At 39.8% G+C, this 17,754-nt stretch overlaps 3 protein-coding genes across 3 annotated transcripts; 1 reads left to right on the forward strand and 2 right to left on the reverse strand.

The window, feature by feature from the left end:
* Positions 1-258: 258 nt before the first annotated feature.
* Positions 259-4,420, reverse strand: pigr (polymeric immunoglobulin receptor). The gene is made up of 8 exons (XM_029524533.1): positions 4,302-4,420; positions 3,367-3,711; positions 3,158-3,239; positions 2,743-2,969; positions 1,778-1,862; positions 1,292-1,380; positions 1,082-1,131; positions 259-971 (listed from the first exon to the last, which is right to left on the reverse strand). Exons 1-8 carry the CDS (start codon positions 4,348-4,350, stop codon positions 942-944), a joined length of 957 nt encoding a protein of 318 aa, XP_029380393.1. The 5' UTR covers positions 4,351-4,420; the 3' UTR covers positions 259-941.
* A 6,045-nt stretch (positions 4,421-10,465) lies between these two features.
* On the reverse strand, positions 10,466-12,488 carry dad1 (defender against cell death 1). The gene is made up of 3 exons (XM_029524467.1): positions 12,134-12,488; positions 11,182-11,358; positions 10,466-10,690 (listed from the first exon to the last, which is right to left on the reverse strand). The coding sequence occupies exons 1-2, from the start codon at positions 12,342-12,344 to the stop codon at positions 11,228-11,230; spliced, it is 342 nt and encodes a 113-aa protein (XP_029380327.1). The 5' UTR covers positions 12,345-12,488; the 3' UTR covers positions 10,466-10,690; positions 11,182-11,227.
* Positions 12,489-12,906: 418 nt separating this feature from the next.
* Positions 12,907-17,222, forward strand: abhd4 (abhydrolase domain containing 4, N-acyl phospholipase B). Its single transcript, XM_029524466.1, has 8 exons — positions 12,907-13,072; positions 13,594-13,679; positions 13,943-14,041; positions 14,162-14,450; positions 15,559-15,746; positions 15,836-15,947; positions 16,043-16,229; positions 16,417-17,222. Exons 1-8 carry the CDS (start codon positions 13,023-13,025, stop codon positions 16,504-16,506), a joined length of 1,101 nt encoding a protein of 366 aa, XP_029380326.1. The 5' UTR covers positions 12,907-13,022; the 3' UTR covers positions 16,507-17,222.
* Positions 17,223-17,754: the final 532 nt, after the last annotated feature.

Raw genomic sequence — 17,754 nt, forward strand, 5'->3', positions numbered from 1 at the left:
AATACCCTCTTGAAAGTCCGAGGGATGTGGGAGATCAGAATCAACCCCCCTAACTCTCCCCCTTTCCGGACCTCACAACAACTGCATGATTTTTGTTAACTACTGTTAACTTCTGCTATTCATTTTTTTTGTCTGCTTTTGGTTGCTGTACATAAAATCAAATACATAAAGCATCTTTGAACATTGTTTAAGGCACTCAATAAAAATTATTATTATTATTATTATTATTATCATCACCAATAAGAATCCATACTTCATTCATTTATTATGTTTTCTGCAGCACTACAAAGTTCCCAAGCAAGCAAACAACTGAGCTTACAATAGCTAAAGAGCCAGATTTGTCCTATGGCAGATGGTGGAGGCCAACACAGCAAAAAATGCAGATACATGCTACCTGGATATTGGATTTTCATTCATCTTACTATAATGCTTCATTAATGCTGCACTGCTGGATGTGTGATTGGCAAAGTTCAATAGACAAAAAACGTGATAATCCATAATTGCTGTGCTTTCTTGTTGCTGGTCTATTTGCTTTCTTTGGGTTTGATTTAAAAGGCAGTGGCAAATATTAATTCATGATTAATCATGAAGCAATCAGATTTTATCATTTCATCACTTAAATAAAACTCCAGTACAGGAAAAAAACAACCTATATGTATGTATTCTGATGCTCAAAACTTTAAATGGACGTTATGGCCTTGTATTTGATTATTTCAACAAAGGAGCACATGATTATGCAATGAAAAGTTTGTCACACAAGGAAAGCATATTGATAGAATCAATGAAAAATCCTTATAAAAGTCTTTAAATGCAGTATTGTGTGCAAGATACAAAAACTGCCATTATCAGAATAACGATCCAACAAGAATTATATTCAGTAAGCACTAAATTGTATATGTGCGTCCTGGGAACCTCTGTTCAGGAAACAAAACAGGAGCATCTTAGAGGTGATCCACATCCAATGAATTCTCCTGAGGAAGACAGCAAGAAAAATGAGCACTATAACACTGAAGCCTAACCTTGATAATGGTGTTTTTAAGTGTGTAATGGAACAGTGATAGACATTTTAATGGGCACTTACATTGAGCCTGGCTTTCATCTCCTTAAATTGTCTTATAACAGGATTGTGCCCTAAAAAACGAAAGTTAGAGCTGAACGAGAGAAGAACGTCTTGCTCGCATATGTTAAATGCATTCACAGTATTTTATACAATGCCTATTTAGGTAGTAAGTAGAATGATTGCGCCCCGATTTAGGTATTAAAAATGCAAACAAATGAGAGGTTGCCTTACTGTGTAGTTTCCATATCTTTCTCGCCAATATGGCCAAGCCCACAAGGAGCATCAGAGAAGAGCACACCAGCAAAGACTGCAAGATGTGGCTAAAACAGAAACGTGGTACAGTGAACAGGGGCCTAGGCTTATACTGCCTATCAGTTCTTACATAGTCATATGACAGCCAAGAAGATGACAGCTTTTCCTCTGCAAGAATGATATGATCATTATCTGTGCTTGGCCGAGCTCAGCTTGGGTGACCTCCATCATGATGGTATAGATAAGTAGCCATAATGTTTAACAGTGTGAACGCCGTCACATCAAATATTGAAGGTGTGCTGAAAAACAAAGCATGTATGTATGTGTGTGTATATATATATATATATATACATACATATATATACTGTATATATGTGTGTGTGTGTGTGTATGTGTATGAATAATACACATTTGTTCATACAATATGGGGAATGGCAACACAAAAACACTGTGCCTTATTTTTACCTCTGAACTCTCAAGGGCTCCTTCGCTATTGATTTGGGTGGAGGCAGGTGGGTGACAAATGGACTTGAGGTAGGTGGAGATGTCGCTGCAGAGGATAAAGATGTCACTCAAAGTGAGTCAAATAATATATTATAAGAGAAGGAAAGAGCGAAGCAGTATACCCCTCAGAGTTCTATCCTCAATATTCTTGATAAGTGACTTGTAATAATCAATACCTTGTACAGTTGGAGAACTAAGAGAGTCTGCCGTTTGTCACAAATACGTATTGATCTTTAATGCTGCACTTGGCCATCTTTCATTTCAGAGGCTGCAAAGTGATGTCGGGTAAAAGGCCACACAACCAGGGAATAGTGCTTCCTTTCATATCGACAAGGCTGAGATTTAAATAGTTTTCAGTGACATTTCAGAGTTTGAAGTGGCAAGTCTGATCACCATCTACTCAGTTGGCTGGTTTGCACCCATTATTATTAAAAGATACATAACAAATGAAAGAATGAAAAATTGGCAATTGAGATTTGGGCAATTTTCAGACTAACCAAGTTTTTTTCAGCTTTTTGTTTGTTTTGTTATTTATAAAGCAGCAGAAACCCACATTGAAAACAACTTGTTTTCAGTTGTAGGAGTCAGCTCTTATTTTCATTATTTTTTAAGAAAAACTCACAGTAAAGTATAAAAAGCACACTGTAAAGTAATCTATTGATAATCAAAGAGCAGATGGGCCAGTGAACAGAGTGGCTGAATTAGCAGCTAATGGGTAAGATATTTTTCTCAAGAGTCAATGGAAACCAAGCAAAAGACCTAAAAGGAGACTCTATACCAGGTTTTTATTTAACAGCAGGCTGTTAAATAAAACTTTTGACATTTTCGCTGACCAGTAATTTGGTCCTCTGTTGCCACAAGCTAAAACCAAAATTCAATACTGTTAATGATGAAAAATCTTGCAGAAACACTTTTTTAAGACTTACTGGTCGTGGGTCGTGGTGTGACCAGCACATTCACAGATATCAGCTGCTGTCCCGCAGAACACCAGTACCAGCCAGTATCTCTCAACTGCAGATTCTTTAAGGTTACAGTAAAAGTCCCAGTTCTGTCATCGCTGATGGCCACTGAAGTGTCTTCATAGCGCCCTTCAGAATCTGTCACCACACAGGAGCTCCAGTCTCCACTCCGACACCACTTCTTCTCACTTTCTCTGTTGGCAAGCAGTCTCAGAGGAGTCAGTAAGGGCTGTCCGTCAGCGTTTGACGCAGATGAGAGGATGAAATTTTGAACAATCTGGATATTGTTTGTGCTTTATAAATGTTGTTTTAAAAGTTGAGCTTGGTAAAATATACAGAGAAGAGACAGAATTGCTGTGCAGTGAATGGGAAAATCAAATACCTGTATCTCACACTGTAGTCGCACTCAGCTGTGACACTGCTCCCTTCTTTGGCACTCAGTTGACTGTTCACCACTGACATGCCTGCAGGGAGGATATCATCTTAAAATAGGAGCTTGTATTTCCAATCCAACTGTTCTAAAAGTGTTTTGTTTTTTTTTGTTTGTTTGTTTTTGGATGCATAATTTGGCCAGATCACTCCATTACTCACCATGAATGGCCTTGATGTTTGTGTATGCAACAACATCAGCGGTCCACAGGCCACCTATCTCTATGCCGCACATGTACCACCCAGAGTCCCCGGCGCTCAGGTTGTTCATGGTTACTGTGAACACCTGGTGGACCTGGTCGTCCGAAATGCTCACTTTGTCCACCCGTGGGTCAGTTGAGCGGGGGTCATCTGTTCGGGCCAAGCTGGTGCAGAACTCCCTCATGCTCCCTCGACACCAATATTTGACATAGCTGGCATACTGCGGCTCATAATGGCAGGGGACTGTAAGGGATCGACCCTCCAGGACTGAAAACTCGTAGCCCGTTTTCAGCGCAGAGATTAAGGCTGATGGAAAGTGGAGATGGTTGAAGACTTAAATTTAAACTTTCAGCAATGGTAGAGTCAGAGCAGATCTCACAGTGGACATTTTGTTATCTGTGATTGAGTAATCGGGGAAGTGGCCTTGAGCAATACTTAGTGTCATATTTTTGGTTTCAGTTTCCTCTGTAAGAAACACTTTTCCTACTTTGAGTTTTCTCTCCATACTTCCTATTCCAAAACAGGATTATTCCTCTATAATACAGATTTGGGGAGACAAATATAACAGAGCTTTTGAAAACCTGACAAAATAAACATCAAACATATTCTTGCAAACGGAAAACACTACAGGAGCTTGGGAGATTACAAAAAACAAACAAAGAAAGAAAAAAAAAACACTGAAGCTTTCTTTGCCTCCTCCAACCCTTCTGGTTGGTCTTCAGACAAATATAAGGACAGAAAAGTCATAAAACAGTAAAGAGAAGAAAAGCAAAAGAAACATTTCATATTGTAACACCAGTATCTGCCAAAAGCAAAATAATAAGGCAAGGCAAAGAATTAGCTGCAGGAAAAAACAGCCTCTGTAAACATATGACCTTCATAGTGATAGTTATTACCTGGGATCCACAGTAAAAGGCTTAAAGCGGTTACAAAGAGCTGCAGCATGTTTCAGCGTCAGTTTGAGGTTTACCAAGAGTGTCCTCTCAGTCTTGCCCAAACACAGATTCCAGTTCCCATTGGTCATGTGACCATAAGTTGGATCCAGATGTTCCAAACATTAACTATACAGGCACCAGTGAGATTCTAACAGACATGTCAGACCCGTAAACTGACAGGATTTTGACCAAAGACTCCCACCAGATTTTTGCCATTATTATAGAAAAACTTTGGAGCCAAAGCAGTGATAGCAGTGATCAGTGTGTTAAATTATAGATGGATAGTGAAAATGTATTTTTGCTGGGTATCCTGAGGAAACCCCTCAAGCATCCCTCTGAGAACCACATCTAACAAGCTGTTCTCACTGCGGTGTTGTTAAAATAGCAAGAGCTATATTGTTGCAGTTTTTGCTCAGGCTGTGACAGATTTTTCACCATGCTCAGATGAAATCACCCATACCAAATGCAAAATGCCAGAAAACTTAGAAGTCCAAGAAAGATTATTGAAGATTTTTTTTTTTTTTTTGGGGGGGGGGGGGGGCAGAGGACTGACCTATTTACTGCCATGTTTGCCATGGTGTGCTCTGACCTTCCAATGGGATTTTATTTACACATTCAGGCGCTCCATGTGTGGAGTGAACCTCCAAATTTCCATGATATGCAAAAAATCAACAACTGCCGACTGGCTGCAGTCGGCAGCCAGTTGGCATAAGAACTGGAGACTAAGGGAAGCAGCTTCAGACAGGTTCATTCTGTCTAAAGTACTAGCTTCATTTAATCTCACTCACGTACTGTGTCAGATACTGTATAATATGTTTCAAATTAAGAAGACATAGGGTCCAAGCTATGCTAGGTAATTACCTTCTGATTGTGGCTCTATATTTAGAGTACAGGTGCTATCAATCTTTTCTGTCTTCTAATGCAGTGCAAGATACAAAAGTGCATTTCCCAAATATGTCAAACTCTTCCTTTAGGATAAAACATGTCATTCTTTGTAAAAACTCCTTAAGCTCCTAATTTTATTATTTCTGGGTCTTTTTCATTGTTTCTTCTCCCCCCAAAAAAACCCAAATGATGAGTGCCTGCCCTTCATCCCCGCAGATAATTCTTTTGGCAGGCTACAATGAAATTATTTGATTTTGATGCCTGAACACATTGGATTTGGTCCAGTCTTCATTTGTTGGACCAAGCTTCTACACACACACAGCCCTCAGCCACCGAATTAACAAACAATTATTCCAAGCCTCTCAATTTGCTCTGTGAAGGGTGTCAAGGATGATCCAAAAGTCCCGAGCTTTTTTTCCGCCTACAGCTACAAAGCCTTTCATGGTCATGGAAAAATGGAGGCATGTCCTCGAAGCAAAACGAAACTTATTGCTCTGACAGAGTTAAGAAATGAAACCTAACGTTCAGAGAACTAATAATTCTTAGCCAATCACAAATCGTGATATATATGAATCATTTTAGCCTATGAATCATTTTAGCCTTGTGAAAGATTGGTGCACATTTCTGTTTGTCTCCGTTCAAAACAGGCTTGAAATAGATAAATAAAGATATAGATAGATAAATATCAAACTGAGAGATTATAACCAGAGTCAATCTTCCCTCTGTTTTGCAGAAAATGTGGCAATTTCCTCAAAATAGTGCCCCTTAAGTGTCTAAATATTTGTAATAGTATACCACCATATATATATATATATATATATATATATATATATATATATATATATATATATATATATATATATATATATATATGTATATATATATATATGATTTAAGCAAAATGATGCCATGATGCCTCTTAATGTTAGTTTTTATTATTGGGATTGTAATGTTCATTGCTTATTGCTCTGACAGTAATACCAGCACTTTGCCAAATTGGCCATCGATCAAAATGGTTGTTAGTTAATGACATTGTTTTGCTTCCAGTGAAGCAATAGAGCCAGAGACATATCAAAGTGTGATTGCAAGCAGTAATAGAAAGTGCATGCACTGTGCTATACTTATGCTTATGCGAGCATTTTAATTTTATGATACTTTTATACTAATGTGACTCTGCATTTAGATAAATACATTCACTTCTGGGTTTTATGCATTCTCATCACTTTTAACTCATTTAATTTTTTTTTCTGCATTTGTCCTCATAGCTTAACACCACAATACATGTCAGCTTTTGATGACATTGGTGCAGTTATAGTCTTGCAACTAAATGTTTAATAAGTGCATATGTCTGACCTTTGCCAGCCCTCCCTGGAAGCTAGTTTGTTGATCTTTATTGAGTGAAATGACCTTTGTGTGGCAAGGAGGGCAGTGCTACACCTCAGTGAATATAGGGGGGAACAAAGGACAGAGAAGACGCAGAATGATGGACAGGGGAAGGGAAGCAGGTGGTGCTGGTAGGAACTAGTGGAGAAAACGATCCGTTGCTTTTCCTGCCACCCCCCCACAGCAGCCCAGCATGCCAGAGACACAGGACATGGTTATGGCAACACCAGCCGCCGAAGAGTTGACCCCAGAGCACCAGGCCAGAGCCCAACCGCAGGGGCCAGGCGGCCCTGTCCAGACTGGGGGCCCCCTGGGGAAGAGAGGAGGAGGCATGGGAGGGAGCGGGGAAGGGGGAAGAGGAGGTAGCTAAGGAAAGGAGATGAGAAGCCAAAGAGCCCACTGGCCTACACTGCTGAGGAGGAGGAGCCAGGATGAGCCGGCAAGCACCACCTCCAGACCCAGGAACAGCAAACAGGCCCCAGAGCCACAGGGCACATTCGCCAGGGTGCCTTAGCACATTGACATGAAAGGGGCAGAAAGCCTGGCAGACCCCTCAGAGCCAGAGATAAACCCAGGGGTGAAGAGGAGAGGAGCACCTCTAATGCATGCTCAAGGTGCTGCAGTCCAGAGATCTGCCATAGTGATCCTGGATGTGGAGGGTAATAACAATACTGACATGAAGAGGAATTATAATAGAGAGTACAGAGAGTAATGTTATTGTAGAGGGAAGGTACATATGTGTCGAAATGCCATATGCTAGCAGGCAAGGTCAAGCTGCAGAATGACGTTTAGTCAATAAATGCAGCCCATTTTTTTGTAAAGTCGATTGGATTATTCAGGCAGGAGATATTTTCTCCAATGATACATATTCTACAAGGAGGTTCAACCAGCAGGAGACCTTCGGAGGCTGTTTATTTTTCCAGTTAACTAGGATTGTTTTCTTGGCGATGGCTTGAGCTACGAGAAAAGATTCAGATCACCAATAAGGCAGAGGTTAGGAGTTAGTGGGCTTCTGCAGTCCAAAATGGAGGAGAGTTTCTGTGTTACCATTGACTAGTAGTGCTGCACAGGAGAACAGAGCCAGAGAGCGTGGAAACAGCTGTCTGACGTGTTCTGAGTGCATTGAATTGATGTATCAGACTGAGAGAAACCCATTCTATACATCCTGAACTGAGTTAGGTGTGATCTGTGAAGTACTCTTGAATTGGATCGGTCAGAAATAAAAAAAATAAATTGTCATTTTAAATGTATCTAGGCAGATCTGGGTCCAGAAGTCAAAATCAGTGGACAAAGACAGATACATTTCCCATTTTGACATTGGTAGATTCATAGAATTGGTGCTTGATCTTAGAATGGTTTTTCTTCTTTTTTGGAGAGAGCTTTGTGATGTATATAACAAATGTTGGAGGGCTATAAGGTGTTCAGGAGTGTTGGAATTTTCTTCTTAACTGTGTTCATCACTTGTAAGTACTGGAGAAAATTTGAGTTTCTTATTTCAAAAGTTTCAAATAAATCTTTGTGTGCTGTGTGCCTCTGATTTTGATACTGCTATTGATCAACGACAGAGAGCCATAGCCAGAAATGTTTAATAAATTCAGTAGGGAGCCTTGGCGGCTGCCATACTTTCTAATGCAGTTAATAGTTCATCAGTGGTCAGTGCCACATCCAAGAATCTTCTTTGTTCTACAGTCAGCTGAAGAAGATTTTGATTTTTGAGAAAGGCCTGAATGAGTCCAGAATTGCAGCTATAAGAGATTTTCCCTTTTTGCGATGGAGTTGATTTGCAAGAAATTTGCCTGATGTGTTGTTATGTTCAAAATGACGGTATCTGAATTGTAGTATAAACTTTATTGTGGGGGGGGGGGTTATTGATTTGCTGATGTGAGAACTTATATGGGAGTCAGCCTTCTTCCCCTTGGCTGGGTCTGAGGGACACTCCATGACGCACCACTGAAAGTAAGCGTCGATGAAGCTTTGCAGATACTCCACTCTGGTGATGTTTTTAAATTTAAATTCTGTGAGTAAATTTCTGTGTGATCAGGCGAGCCAAAGATGCAGTCCAAAGAAAAGGCTTGCTGTAAATAGATCTAGTTTTACAGCAGAATGCCACGATGTAAGGATTCAAAATCGCACACAGTCTCCCGATTTCAATCTTGATGTTCACTGTCCACTATGGGGGCATGAGATTCCATTTAATTCTACATGTTTTCAAGATGTTTTAATGGTCATTTTATTTATTTTTTTTATCTATTAATGTATAACCCTTGGCCAATGTACTTTGTGCTGCACTTTCTGGATGAAAGGGGCTAGTAAAAAAATGCATCATCCTTATATAATTACATGTAAGAAATATTGGGAAATATTGTACTTTTTGCAAATTGCTATAATTTATTTAAGTTATGCTGTGCCACGACCAATTTTAACATTTAAATGTGGCTGCATGTAAATGCCTCAGTAACAGCAAAAGCGGGATGTTTGTCTAAATATTTACTGCTTTTAATTTCCAAGTAAAGCTTGATGACAATAGTTTTATTAAATGTTTCTTTTAATGCATGATTTCAACTCGTTATGAAATATTCTCATAAAACGTTACAGCTACTAGAAACTTCTGTCAACTACCAGATTACTGGGAAGTGAAATTATGAAGAAAATGTTGTACTTCCTCACTGAGGACGAAGTCCCCTTCTTAAAAATTTTGGTGTCAGCAACTTTTGTTCAGATTATTTCAGGTCATGTATATTCAAATTCCTTTCCAGAGTCCCCTGGAAAGGAATTTTTTTTTTTTTTTATCTTTGCATGCAAGGCAATTTTATATCCCTTTCAATTTGGTCATATCTGTCAGACCAAAGTAGCTAAAATATGTCAGCACATTGTGGAACAAATGTAAGTGAGGACCAGTTCAAAGCAAATGAGTTGGAAAGTGTCAGACTTTATCAGGAAAGCAGACCCCACGCAGTCCTGGAGGGTAATGCTCTCTGGGCCCGTTGCCCACGTGGAAGGAGTCCACCTCACACAGCACAGCCTCAATTAAAGCAATGGTTGGATCTGTAGTTCAGGAAAAGCTCAACAATATATGGATTGTGAAGAGGTAATTATTCAGATCTTTCATATGTGGTAAAATAAATAGAAGCACGGTATAAATCAAAATGGCTTCTTTGAAAAGTATACCAGAATTAAATATGCTCAGAGATCATATTATCTGCTATATCGCTGGATCATTATTATTGATATTAATTCTTGAAAGCAGCAAGTTAATTTTTTATCCCAGTGGAGGTATTTCAACTACTTATTCCGCTGGGTGGTTTAATTATGACCAATTCATTTTGGTTTATTTGATCATCATTCTTCTTTTTTTCCTTTTACTTTACCATGTTAAGTAGTTAACTCAAGATGTGAATATGAAATAGTATGGTGAAATGCATTTAAATTGCAGTCGAAAAAATGTCATGAATCTGGAACAATTATTAGCATGAAATGAAAATGCACCTCTTCTGAAAAAGTTTTCTATTATTGGATGAGGGGTCCTTTGCCTTCCATTTTTCATTATCCCATTAGAGTGTTGAATTTCTCCTTCCTCACTGAACAGCAATTTTTCCTCGCAATTAATTCATATCATTGTCAACAGGCAACTCTGATATTAAATGTTCTGTGGTATAAAGTTGCTATCCAACAACATGGAAAGTAGAAGATCGCCGCCGAAGGTCGCTGGAACAACATCTGTCAAGTTTAATTCTTTACAGTTTGAGCTTAATGCAGCAGATAGCCTAACAACAATCATTTAAAATGTTCTTTCCCTGAACAAGTAAAGCACCAATCACTAAAACATAAAATAACGGAAAGTCTCAGTATTCACAAGATAACCATTTGAATTTTCTTTATTTCTTCACCTCAGTGCAAAAAGGGAATGCTTCACAATTTTTACATAGAAAAAAATGACAGAACTCAACCATGTTGTCAGTAAGAAAATAGCACTGCATCACATATGACAACTGCAACTAGTTCAGTGTTGAAGATGGGACTGCACAAGGAAAATGCAGCATCATGTCTTGAAGGCGAGTTGTGACAATTTCTCTTCTTGTGATCTTTGAATGTAGGAAAAAAAAAAAAAAAAAGGTGGTAGAGTCAGTGACATTGAGGTTAAGGAAGTTGTTATTAAGAAGCAAGTGTGAAACAGGAAAAATCATATGCCCTTTCCCTCTAACTGCTGGTCTAAAAATGTAATAACTGTTTTCTAGCAAAGCAAAAGCAATATGTGGTATCATGTGGATCTCCTTAGAGTAGCGAAAACAAAGTCCGTCTTATCACATGTTCTATATGGAGCTGCTCCACTGAGAAATAACTGAAGACCTGGCACAGATGGTTTATGTGATTGGGAGCACCCAAAGGACAAAGATGTGTGTCATGTTTCATGAATGTAAAGCAATAGAGTAAAGTATATATCCACTTCAAAAGTCACTAACTTCACTTTCATCTGACCACAGCTGCATCTACACTGCAGCAATGGAACTGGACAGTTGACATCTTGATTTGTTTTCAAACTGAAAATGGGAGAATTTGGCTGTAAAATACAGACCTTTTCAGAGTGGGAGAGGGCGCTGTAACTTTGATCCAGATCTCGCTCAACCAATGAAGTTCATCACGACCAGATGGAGGACGGTGTGAGCAAATAGAAAGTCAGCAAAAGCTCTCTCTGGAGAAATAGACAGGAACTCTCCTTTGTTCTGTGGGTTGATCTGGATACGAAGACACACTAAAATCAAAAAAGAGAAAAGGAATGAAGACCTCATTCTTCACAAGTAACACTTTTGAAGATGATATCCAATTCATTCTCCCTTGAGCTGGATGGTAATTAAATATAAAAATCATCTCCCTCAGTGGAGTAACTCTGTTCATGATATACATTGTTAAATAACTATTGACTAATTAAATATATGTGAAATCTTAATTTTATTTACCTGAAATTAGACCAAAAATATATATATATTGTTATTAACATGACAATCATATTCACCCAACTACTAAAGTTCATCCAGATTGTGAAAATATTTGATGAAGACGTTCGGAGATGATCTGTCACTTCAATCATGCTAACAGGAAAGCTGACTGGCATTCACATCGTCCTTAACTTTGCGAATAGAATGGATTTCTGAGGTACAGCTGGATGCTGCTCAATGATACACATCCACTTAAAACTGAGACTCTCTAATGCAACAATACAGAAAAAGGTAACTATATAAAGTTTATTGACTTGTTCATGGAGGGCAGACGAGTCTGCTTTATGGGGCTGCAGTTTGCGGTGCTACTGAACGTAACATAATATAACTTACGGTGTGTGTGTGTGTGTGTATAATCATTTTACTTATTTATTTATTTTAAGTCTAGCTGCACAGCTCACCGTTAGTCATTAGCTCGGTTAGCTAAGCTGCTTCTGCACACACATTGAACCCCCCTCTCACTTCCGCCTTTTACTTATTGCACTCAAGAGAGATATACAGAGCAATCAAGTGCAAATACATGTATTTTACCTGCGAGAATGAAAGAACCCACGCAGGAGATGAAGCCCGATAAGAAGCTGTTGAAGGGGAAGGTGCCGACCAGCAGACAGTAGAGGAACTGGAGCGCTCCAGTCAACAAGATGTAGAGCAGGTAAGCGTCCACCACTTTGAGCTTGTTGGGGGTGGAGGAGGAGTACTCCTCCAGAAACCGAGAGATCACCGATATGACCGAGTTCGACATCGTTTGGCCTCTTAATTTACACCAAATGTGTCAGTCAGAGAAATCAGTACAAGTCCTCTGCTTCGGTCCAATGAGTGACGTGTCCTCATCTGCCGGAAGCGCCTTTCGGTGTTACAGAAAACAAAGTCCGACATCCATCCCTCTCGGAACTGAGAGCGAAAAGGCCGCTGTTGAATAAAGGTTTGTTTGGCCCCGCCCAGCGGGAGTCCTGTGAACAAAGATGTGTTAAAGGTAAGAAGAGGGATTACTCCAAAGGTATTTCGCGATGTTGCGTTTTCAAACTGTATTCTCGATTATCACATTAGTGGGACTTTAACGTGCCTCGTTGGTTTAACTATGGTCTCAAGAAGGTGAATTTCTACCTGAGTGATGGATTTAAATAATTGTTAATGTGCACAAACTCACAACAACAGCACACAAAAGGATCTATCCGCGTCTACCTGTTCCATTCGTCGCTAATACGCTTTGTTAGCTTTGTCAACTACACACAGTAAAGCAGGGCTTGTCGTTCACTGTTGTCGTATCAATAGACGATCTTCGTGAGCAGTCAGCTGATTTAGACTGAGTTACAAAACAGTCGAAAACAGCGTGCAGAAGCAGGATCTACCTTCAAACAGATACAAAGGATCACACCGTCAACCCTGATACGGCTGAATGTAGACCCGTCTATGTCAACCAATGGATCCTGCTACAAGCTCAGCCCCGATAAACGGCGATTGTGAGACTGAGTGAGTGACCTGAGAGTGAGCTGAAGCTTCCTCTTACTTCCAAAAGAATGGAATTCAACATGCGCGTCCCTTTCCATGGCAGGATAGATTGCTGTAATGATGTCAGATGTTCTTAGATTTATTAAATGTGTCATAATCAATAGAACCTCTGGTCGATGGAAGCAGATATCATCTCTGACAGTACATCGGGTGAGATCATACAGATAAACGTGTACTTTCGGTTTGTCACTGGGTGAAGAGGTGACCAGCTGTGGCTCAGCTATTTGTCCAAATGACTCAGCAAATAATTCAACGACAACAACAAAACCATTTATAAAAAAATCATATTTAGCCAGAATGAATGTTCGTTATCATATCAATGCTTTAGGTCATGCTACTGACTTTGACTGGCAACTTGAATTGTAATGCTCCAATCGGTGTGTTGTTAAGTAATAAACAATAACATTGACTGCACTGGCTTTAACCTTGGACTCCTCTCCTTGTTCTCTCCATTCCTTTGGATTGTGTTTCTCTCCCATCAGATCACATTCACTGTGGAGCTGGTGGCCTTCCTGGCGTCCAACCTCCATGTCCCTTTTGAAGACTGTAGAGACCAAAATTCTAGCTTGTAAGAAAGTTTTCACTCAATAAGCTAATTATGTAACTTCTAGGAATCAGTATGAATGTAATTAGGCACTAAAATGAAATTTTAGAGCTGCTAATCTGTTCAGAAAATGTTTTTGTCTTCTTAACCTTGATTTAAGTGTAAGTATAATTTAGCAACATTTGAGTTAATGGTCATTGCACAAACACAGAATCTAAATCGCATTTAGGATGCAATAATAATACAAAATAATAAACATAAAATTACGGTTTGCCTTGTCACAACAGGTATTCAGAATGACCTGTGGGCCAGGTTTGTAACTTTACCCAACCAGGATCGTATATGGACTCTGACCCTCACCAACAAGGCCGTTCTCAAACCTGCAGGTAAGCAACCATCTTTGTCTCAGGCTTTGTTTACTATGAAAGCAACATCTGCAACTCAGTGCTCCATCCACTTTAAAACCCCTTTAACAAAACTTCCCTGCCACCCTTCTTTTCCATTAGTCCCTAAAACCCCCTTGGTGATGGTCCATGGTTTTGGAGGAGGGGTGGGCCTATGGATCAGGAACCTTGACACCCTGAGCCGGTCGCGGCCTGTTTACGCCTTTGACCTCCTGGGATTTGGCAGGAGCTCCAGGCCCCCCTTCCCCTCGGATGCGAGCAAGGCAGAGCAGCAGTTTGTCAACTCCATTGAACAGTGGAGGCAGTCTGTAGGCCTAGAGAACATGATTCTCCTGGGGCACAGTCTCGGGGGATACTTGGCTACCTCATATGCTATTCAGTACCCTTCCAGGTATTGAAGCTGATTGGATACCATTGTTAGACAAGTTAACTGTTGGATTCTCCTCATTAACAGTCGCTCTGTCAAAATGAATTTGCACCAGGCAGCGTTACCTTTGTCATGAGATTCATCCACTTTTTAGCTTTTTAGCACTGAAATCATTTTCTATAATCCATAGCTATTGACACTTTTATAAAAAAAAAAAGACCAATATTGCCCCACTAGCATTAGGTTTACCTCCGCTGGCACGGGAGGAAATGATTTCAGGTTAACATTTAGTTGATATTGCTCCTGCCCTGTGTGCCCTCCTTTTGTGGATCATATCGCTCTTTTGATTATATGAAATCTCTTGGAACAGTGAAATAATGTGCTACTGACCTGTGACCAGTTTTTCCTCCGTAAATCAAAACACAGCCAACACAACCACATGAGAACAAGTGAATTCCCTTTTTAAATAATGTTGTTACTGGACAGGGGAATGACAAGTGTTGTGGTCTGAAGCTAGTAAAGACACCCATCTTTTTTTTGTGCTTGATGTTTCATATATTTCATAGATGAAAAAATATTTTTAATTGGGAATTTAGCTTATTTAGAAACTGCACATGTGACCACGAGGAGTAGATGAGAATGAAACTAATGAACTGAGTAACACTAATGCAAAGAATGAAACATAACAGTAGTACTGAATGAACAAATGAGTGAATGTACGACTCCAAATGAATGCTGATGTTGCAGGTGTATAAATGCAGTTTGATAACACATTCACCACAACTACATTTAAGTTGATGATGTGTCCAGCATTTTCTGCTGCTCCAAATGCTCAGAAAAAAATCAGTTAATGCTGCTTTAAATCCAAATTCAAAAATTCCGCTGATGTAGTATGACATAATAATATGATATTGTTGTATTTTCAAAGCGTTCTCCTTAAAAAGTGCATCCATATCGTGATGCTCAGTCATGGCCATCATAGATCTATTTGTCCCTTAGAGCCACTGGCCATCTTCCCATACTAGTTTACAGAAGGACATCAATGCACACCACCTTCTGCTCTGTGCAGAATGATGGCATTTAAGTGCCTGTTAAAATAATAGCATAACTGCCTTCTGTTGTCTTCTTCCAGAGTATTACATCTTATCCTGGTTGACCCCTGGGGTTTCCCCGAGCAACCCAAAACACAGCCTGATGATAACCCTGGTCAGGGGGCAGAGCTGGTGAAGAGGCCGTCCCCACCACGATGGGTCAAAATAATAGCATCAGTGGTCTCCCTCTTCAACCCACTGGCCGTCATTAGAGCGGCTGGCCCATGGGGTGAGAGAGGTTGCTGTTACTGGAATACTGTGCTGCGCCTTATATAATACTCACAGTCCGCTCATCTAACATTTATGTCACAAATTCAGGTCCGGGCTTGGTTAACAGATTCCGTCCTGATTTCAAAAGGAAGTTTGAAGATCTTTTTGATGATGACACTATGACGCAGTATATCTACCACTGTAACGCCCAAACCCCAAGGTCTGCCATTACACAAACAAACATGCCCAACAAACAACAAACCAACATGATTGCCATAACAAGCCATTCCCCCTTGTTTTCTTCCCTCCCCCCAGTGGTGAGGTGGGTTTCCGTGCCATGTCAGCGTCACTGGGCTGGGCTAAGCTGCCTATGCTGCAGCGTGTTCACCAACTGCCGCCCTCCATGCCCCTCACCATGCTGTATGGACAACGGTCCTGGGTGGACAGCTCGTCCGGCTACAGAGTAGTCCAGATAAGAAACCAGACCCACACCAGAGTGCTGGTAAGTGCAGATGCAGAGTAGAGACACCAGATATTATCCAAATTAATGTCTGTGAAGAGTGCAGTTCAGCCCTTAACTTAGAAAAAGCTTTCTTCAATTGATAAGTGGTTTTTATTTTCTGGAGAAATGCAACATGCCTTTGCAATTGCTGACCTCCTTATCTTTGTTTTTCTATTCCACCCTGCAGCTGATAAATGATGCCTCTCACCACGTGTATGCTGATCAGCCAGAAGAGTTCAACAGAGTGGTTGAAAGCATATGTAACTCTGTTAACTGACTGCACAGTTGTGCTTGTTTGTGTGTGTGTGTGTGTGTGTGTGTGTGTGTGTATGTGGGCAATCGTGGGTGTACGGGGATTGAAGGTATTGAGACAGTTCACCATGGTGGTTTTAGCAGTTTAACCTTTGTACGTTAAACATGCTGTGTGGTTTTGCTGTGGAGGAAAATCCTGAAGTTCTCTAGCTCTGCACAGGAATGTTGGTGTGAATGGTTTTCTCATTGTACCAATTTATTAATATTATTGTCGTACAATTCTTAGTTGATATGTTTCGGCACATGTATTTATATCAGATCAGGCGATATCAGATCGCCTATTTATAACATATGATTAAATTTATTTGTTATTCATGAAACGTAAATGAATCCACTGCTGTATTGTGCACTGGGTTTATACGATACAGAGCAGCTATGAGGCAAATTATTTTCACATTGTCCATGTGCCTGGCATAGGCCATACACTGTGTCATTCTTTGTCTCCTGTTCTGCTCTTTTACCTTCCCCGCTGTACCAAACAATCATTGTATTTTTTACCTTTAAGATAATAAAAGTTAACAAATTTATCAAGCAGTTTACTATTTTGTACTTGTGCTAGTGCTACAACTTGCACTTTGTGACTCAGGCAGCAGAGGTCAGTAACAAAGCTTTACCGTGTCAAAGGTCCGACTTTCTCAGCGATGGAGACCGAAACAGTACAAAATGTATTTTGTAAGTAATAGACTTGTGATTTGTGCACAGCAGCATTGTCAATTTATATAAATGTATCAAAAAAAGCAATGGAATTTTATGTAAATGTTCTATGCTGTTGGCTAGTTTAAGAAACAGCAGCATGAAGTTAGAAATTAGATGAAAAAATTAACTAGTAAAGTTAGTTAGTTGGTTGCATGCCCCACCATTGCCCTGTGCTTAGCAATATATGCACATTTACTTTACTTCAGAGGGGGAATATGTTTCAGATCTTTCATTCAAGTAAATGCAACAGAGCCATCATAAAAACACTACGTCTCTAAAAAGCAGTCAAAGAAAGAATACAGTGTATAAGCAACAGAAATAAAAGCACCATCTCCTGTTGCTGCTCATTGCAGCTTATCTAGCTCCAATTATGGTGATATTTTCAGATAAACTTAAATATCTAGACGTGCTTCCCTCGGCTTTCAAAAAACTCTTCTCTTTTTTTTTTTTTTTTAATCTAACCCTAACCCTCGATTTAAACTAAAAAGTCTATGATTTCCATATTTAACATGGTGGA

The sequence above is a fragment of the Echeneis naucrates genome, chromosome 17 (assembly GCF_900963305.1).
Source record: "Echeneis naucrates chromosome 17, fEcheNa1.1, whole genome shotgun sequence".
Lineage (NCBI taxonomy): Eukaryota > Metazoa > Chordata > Actinopteri > Carangiformes > Echeneidae > Echeneis > Echeneis naucrates.

Excerpts from the sequence above, each read along its gene's own strand:
- dad1 (XM_029524467.1), bottom strand. The coding sequence starts at position 12,344 with ATGTCGAACTCGGTCATATCGGTGATCTCTCGGTTTCTGGAGGAGTAC. Across the intron at positions 11,359-12,133 it reads GGGTTCTTTCATTCTCGCAG|TGTGTCTTCGTATCCAGATC; the intron begins GTAAAATACATG and ends TTTTGATTTTAG.
- abhd4 (XM_029524466.1), top strand. The coding sequence starts at position 13,023 with ATGGATCCTGCTACAAGCTCAGCCCCGATAAACGGCGATTGTGAGACT. Across the intron at positions 15,747-15,835 it reads TAGAGCGGCTGGCCCATGGG|GTCCGGGCTTGGTTAACAGA; the intron begins GTGAGAGAGGTT and ends TCACAAATTCAG. Across the intron at positions 15,948-16,042 it reads TGTAACGCCCAAACCCCAAG|TGGTGAGGTGGGTTTCCGTG; the intron begins GTCTGCCATTAC and ends CCCTCCCCCCAG.
- pigr (XM_029524533.1), bottom strand. The coding sequence starts at position 4,350 with ATGCTGCAGCTCTTTGTAACCGCTTTAAGCCTTTTACTGTGGATCCCA. Across the intron at positions 3,712-4,301 it reads CCTTTTACTGTGGATCCCAG|CCTTAATCTCTGCGCTGAAA; the intron begins GTAATAACTATC and ends ACTTTCCATCAG. Across the intron at positions 1,132-1,291 it reads AAAGATATGGAAACTACACA|GGCACAATCCTGTTATAAGA; the intron begins GTAAGGCAACCT and ends TTCGTTTTTTAG.